We start from the raw sequence: 6,131 nt of genomic DNA, 5'->3' as shown, positions 1-6,131 counted from the left end.
CAACTGGAAATTTGACAAATGTTTCATTTACTTTCTATCTCTTCCTCTAGGTGATTACTGGTATTAACAACTTACAATATGACAACTATCTCTTTTGTGTGTTTGTTTACAACTCTTCTAATTAGTGACTGCTGATAAAAACATTTCGTCATATGACAAGTGTGTTTTACCTAAATATATCTATACGTAAAAAAAAAATTCTTAAGCGTTGTTTTTCTCAGGGGTGGGGGAGTCTTACAGGTTATATTGTTCTATAAACATGTAACAAGACTGTATGTATATTGATTTATTGTAACCAGAAATAATTCTACGAAAGTTTATTTTTAACGTATTTCAATATTTGCCAAATAACGTTTCGGATGTCACAGTGTGTCATTTTTGTTATGGCCATAGATAAAAGAGAATAAACATTTTTGTGCTTTTAAATGGTTCATTTTTACGTAAACAGAATGTAAAGAAAATTTGTTCGTGCATATTTATCAAATCAAACTTTAAGAAGAGAAAATTAATTTAAAAATTTAGGCTTATTGACTCATGTCCCACATTGGTAACATCCGATACAAATACAGTGTACAAGAAAATATATTCCCACATCAACATACCTTGCCTAATATTTATTTAAAAATATCAACATACAATTCTCTGAATTTCAAAATGGAGTCTGACCGTTGTAGAAAGGGAACGTGTAAGTGAAATATTTTTGAAAATTGTCCTGGAAACAAATTTAACAACATCTTTTCATAATATCGTGGGTGACATGGGTGTTTCCAGCGGCTAAGCGGGAAGTATATAGACTTAAAATGCTAAATTCCAGGGTTTGATTCTCCGCGGTGGACAGAGCGCAAACAGCCCATTATGTAACGTTGCTCTGAAACAACGAAAACAAGTGACAGAGGTAATTTTAATAATCGATTTTTCTGGTTGTAAGAATATGTTTTTATTTTGTTTTGTTTGGAGTTAAGCACAAAACTACACAATGGGCTCTCTGTGCTCTGCCCACCACGGGGAATGAAACTTAATACCTTGCGTTATTAAGTCTGTAGATATATTTCTGTGCTACCAAGGGGCGCAAGAATATGTATTTGATGTCATAACAACTTCAATAAACAGTAGGCAACATATCTAACAATAATCTAATGGTTGTTTTACTGTATACAAAGCTGAAAAAGCGTGGATTCGTATTTTAAATACCTTTTAGAGACTCAATTGAATCTTTCAGGGTTTGTTTTTATTTTTTCCTCTGTCTTCGAATTAGGTTATATAGAGTTTATGTTATCTTTATAAAAATACTGAAAGCTGGAGGTATTCTAATCATGCAACCTTTAAAACATATTCGACCTTAATTATGTGTTACAATATTGCCTTTCAGAAAAAAAATTAAGAATCAATATTTCAAAACAAAACAGCATAAAAAGGAAGTACTTTATAATCAGCAATAATAATAATACACTTTTTGTATCGAATATTTTAGTAAACCAAGATTGTGTTCTAAAGATTAAATTCAAGGAAAAACACACCTCAGATGTCGGAAAAAATAAATTACAAATTTGTTAGAAGGTAAAAAAGTGACTTTAATCCACATCCCTGAGAGATAAACGTATTTTATAGGTGGAGTGAAAAGCAACATCAAAAGGATGGTCTTAGGAGATACAACTGTGAAGAAAAGGTATCAAATATATAGGAAATTAGCTAGTTCATGTTTGGTTTCATTTCAGAGCACAATTATACAACAGCTTATCTGCATTATATCTATTGTAGGGATTCGAACCAGGAATTTTAGCACTGTAAGTCTGTGAACTTACTGCTGCCCCGTCAGAGAACAGCTTGTCGATGATCTGCATATTGAAACAAGCATCAAGTACTTTAACATTATAAAATAAGGTATGTATATTGACCTAATTTGCAACAGATTGTTTAAGATATAGCATTCGTGTGTTTCAGTTACTCATATATTTCTTATGAATCTAGATAAATCTAAATCTAGAATATCGATGTGAGTTTGTCTATCGTATAGAATAAAAGTGAAAATAGTAAAACAAAAGAATAAATATTTTTTGACGTTGAATTATTCACAGCTTTTTATTTCCTATTTTGATATTTTTATTTCGTTATTAACTATCTCTGATTGTGGTTTACTCCATATAACGTTTTTCCGATGGCAAATTATGACTTTTTTCTTTGATAAAATTTTGAAATATGAATGTTACTAGTATATTTCAAGATACGGATAAAAAAACATATTCTTAAAAATGATAACGAGGAATTTTTAGAACTTTTTAAAAACATTTCAATGCTTTTAACATATCTTGGTATTTAGTCTCACAGGTATAGTTATTGTATTAAAAGTAATTTTGTTTTGGAGAAGAAAGCTTTAAGCGTATAACACAACTATACATTTTTATATATGACACTCACTACTTCGAGTTACTTTTACATAGATAACTAAATATTTGTTCGATAGAAGTTTTTTTGAATGTTTAGTGCTACAAACTTTTGTGAGCGTTTGGTTTATCATTAAATGAAATATTTTATGATAATTCCGTTTCCGTGTCAAGTTTATATGAATTTCAATAAACGATATTTGAGTCTTATTTTGTTCATGGTACCTTATTAAGTTCAAACACCAGCCAAATATTCACAGAAAATAAGACGCTTCGGTTCACCTCAAATATTAAAATAAAATTTTGCAATGCAAGAATATAAAATCCGTCGCTATATATTTGTACCTATCTTGGTTAACAAAAACTTATTTAGGATACTTTTAATAAATGCTTGCGCAGTTTCAATCTTGAAAACAGACGTATGCTGTTCTTTCATTGCAAGAATTAGGCCTAATTTACTAGAAAATTTTGGAGTTGGCGGTGTTTGTAGTAACGTGAAAACATCTTTGTTATGGCGAAGACCTCTAATTGTTTGTTAGATGTGTTTAATAAGAAACTTTTATGCACCTTGTTCATAAGTAACCTTGATAATAAGTTTTCTAGAACACATTATTATTTTATCTTTAACTAGATATGTCCACCAAAGACCAGTGATCTGATATTATTTGGAATTACATGCTATTCTGTTATATATTGACTAAATTAATGACACAAAACTCATTTGTGTTTCATATCGTAACTTACCCTATGCTATAAACATTTTCAATGTCACTTGACTTTGAAACAAACTAGGCTTTCTCTTACTAACATTTGGCTTTGAGGCTTAAAGAGCGTATAAATAAAAAATAACTAGTGAAAACAATCGTTACAAGTTTTTTTATGATTTCTTTGAAAAAGAATTCTAAACTTGGCTTTTATTATCCAATATATAACTAGATAAATATATAAGATGAAACTTTAGAAATACTCTTATAATAATTATATAATTATTTTGAGATTGATAATTTAATACCACTTTTTTATAACATAATAGTTTTACTTTTGAAGGAACTACAAAACATTGAAAACAGACCGGATTTTACATATTTTACGCGTTTTATGCAGAGCAATGTCTAATGCTGCAAACACTTAAGTTATATTTATCACAGTGCAAACCACGGGACTAAGTAGGTTACCTTGTGTAGATTAATTCCACACTAACGTTGAGACTGGCAAGGAACTGGGTCCTTAATTGCTATAAGCAGCTAACCTTAAATAACAAGCAGGGGTGATCTAAAGTGAAATTATATCGTCTGGGAATTTAACAGAGCTCTAGCCTGGACAGAGATCCTTCAGTAGAAGGTCTGTCTGTCTGAGATAATCTTGGACCCTGGTAGAGAATCTGTTTAGATACATCTCCTCTTCTGGGTTAGAGCTTTATTTGAGTAGTAGATACTTTTGACATTAAGTCATTTAATAACCAATCATTGTTAGCCAGACGTCGGACAGCAGGCCTTCAGTTCAGTGAACACCTCAGTGAAAAAGCTAGGTTCGCAGTTAATACGCAACATCTTACCGCTGAGCAGGTTGATGACCAGAAGACAACGATCCCAAAAAGTGTCCTTCGTTTCTTCCACTAAAAATGGCTTCAGTGGATAGGAAATTTCATTCCCCATGTAGGAATAGGAAAGATACAAGCATGTCAGCACGATGGCCTGCAATTCTTGCTCACTGTCTATGTCATCAGTTACTAGTTCTCTGACCAGCATATAAAGGAAGACCACGTTAGCGGGGTTGATAAAAGCGATGTCCTGCCAGCCTTGGAGTAGTAGCGATCGGTCCACTGTCCGAAGCCACATCACAGCATCTCCAGCCTGAAAGTCCTTCACTTTTCGACACTTCCTGAACAAAAACTCTCCTAGCGATCTTAGGAGCTCCGAGGTAGAAGCCTGGATCACCGTCTTCTTGTGAGTTGGGAGTGGCCTACTCGTTACACTCGGCTCGTTAACCGTTAGTGCCCCTGGAGGAGCTGGGCGGACCAGGTTATGTCCAGACAATACGGGTGGTTTTGGGGGTAAAGGAGGTGGAACGACTTTCTGGAAATTGTTGTAGTTCTTGTTAGCAACGTCAACCGATCCGATGTTACTGTTTTTCAGATTGTAACAAGACAACGACTTCTGAATGTTCTTGTTGTTGTTCACCAAAGAATCAATGTTGTCTAGTGGGTGGCGAGAGGTGGTGCTTTTGTTCTTGTCATTTTTTCTCTTACCTGGCACACTAATATGTTTCCACGTGAGAGCGTTGATGAACAGGGAATGCTTCTTAAAATGACCGTTGGTTTTTTCCATACATTTCTCCTTATTTTTAGCGTTATGCATCTGTTCATAGCTAGGGGTGTACTCTCCGTAAGTAGGCTTTGGGCCTCGGGGGGAGATGCTGAGCACAGTTCCCATTTTCGAAGACAATCACTGCAGAATGCCAAGGAATTCAAACCCACGCTGGTGACAACCACTGGACGATGGGTCTACTATTCCTTGTACGTGTAATTGTCTTTATCAAGTAGAAGTAACAGAGTGGAGGTCGATTTCTTGGAAGGCTGATGATTAATGTCATCCCTGAATGGAAACTTAAACGTGGATTTTATAATCCCTTAGCTTTCATGAAATCTTCATCAGGTAGGTAGGTTCTACCTGTTCATAGTAGGCGTCTTTCTACTACTTCCACTAGCTGGCAGACCGTCTGGCCAAAAGTACTCTTGGCAATAAACGACTGTTGTGTGTCAGGAGCTCGATCGAAATTGGATTTACATGTAGTGGTTGCCAAGGCAACTAAATATGAGACTGCGCACGAAATCATTTCTCCTTAGATGATGTCACTCTATTAGGGTGGCGTATTTTATACCTTGGTCACAAGGCAACGCTCGTTTTAATGACATATTTTTACCATGAAGAATATAAAGAATAATGGAAGACAGCAACGACACAAGTGAATGTATTTTGTGTAGTCACATATTTTATTATTTTATCTCATATTGCGTACATGAGTTACTGATTATGTGTACATATACGGAACACATAATCATGGATTAAAATAAATCCAATACTTGGTAAACAATTTTAGAAATATTATTAATCTATGATAGAATACATTATATAATTTATACAATAATAAACGATTATTTTTGTCAATTTTTATTTTACTTTGGAATAACACTTTGTGATTTGGTGTATTCGGAATTCGCACAAAGTTATATGAAAACTATCTGTGTTAGCTGTGCTTAATTTAGAAGTGTAAGACAAAAGAGAAGGAAGCTAGTAATTACCACCCACAGCCAACTCTTAGGGTACTCTTACCAGTGAAGAGTAGGATTGATCGTTATATTGTAACCCTTTCACGGCTGAAAGGGCGAGCATGTTGGGCGACAGAGATTTGAATCTACGACTCCTCAGACTGCGAGTAAGGGCGTCCCGTCACTTAGTTACAAAGAAATGTTCTATAACAATGTGTTTTTATATTTTGATACCCGTAGTGGGCAGAGCATAGACAGTCTGTTGTGTAGCTTTGTGCTCAATTCCAAAAACAAACAGAAAATATCTTAGTTGTAGACGAAAAATGCGAATGTTTTTCATATAGCAATGAAGTGTTATAGTTACGCTCAGTAATAAATGACATTTTTTGCAATACAGTAGAGTATTCTAAACATAGAAATATTTATATTTTATATCTTGTCGTTACATGTCAGTTACACTCACTTGAAGAAAGATTTTAGAA

At 34.0% G+C, this 6,131-nt stretch overlaps 1 protein-coding gene across 1 annotated transcript; it reads right to left on the bottom strand.

Annotated features, from left to right (window-relative positions):
* Nucleotides 1-1,206: 1,206 nt before the first annotated feature.
* LOC143246240 (cyclin-dependent kinase 5 activator 1-like) lies at nt 1,207-5,146 on the bottom strand. The gene has a single exon (XM_076492611.1). It carries the CDS (start codon nt 4,811-4,813, stop codon nt 3,851-3,853), a length of 963 nt encoding a protein of 320 aa, XP_076348726.1. The 5' UTR covers nt 4,814-5,146; the 3' UTR covers nt 1,207-3,850.
* Nucleotides 5,147-6,131: the final 985 nt, after the last annotated feature.

The sequence above is a fragment of the Tachypleus tridentatus genome, chromosome 3 (genome assembly GCF_004210375.1).
Source record: "Tachypleus tridentatus isolate NWPU-2018 chromosome 3, ASM421037v1, whole genome shotgun sequence".
Taxonomy (NCBI): domain Eukaryota; kingdom Metazoa; phylum Arthropoda; class Merostomata; order Xiphosura; family Limulidae; genus Tachypleus; species Tachypleus tridentatus.
Note: the sequence above shows the minus strand (reverse complement) of the source record. Positions and strands in the feature narration are given on the sequence as shown.

Excerpts from the sequence above, each read along its gene's own strand:
- LOC143246240 (XM_076492611.1), bottom strand. The coding sequence starts at position 4,813 with ATGGGAACTGTGCTCAGCATCTCCCCCCGAGGCCCAAAGCCTACTTAC.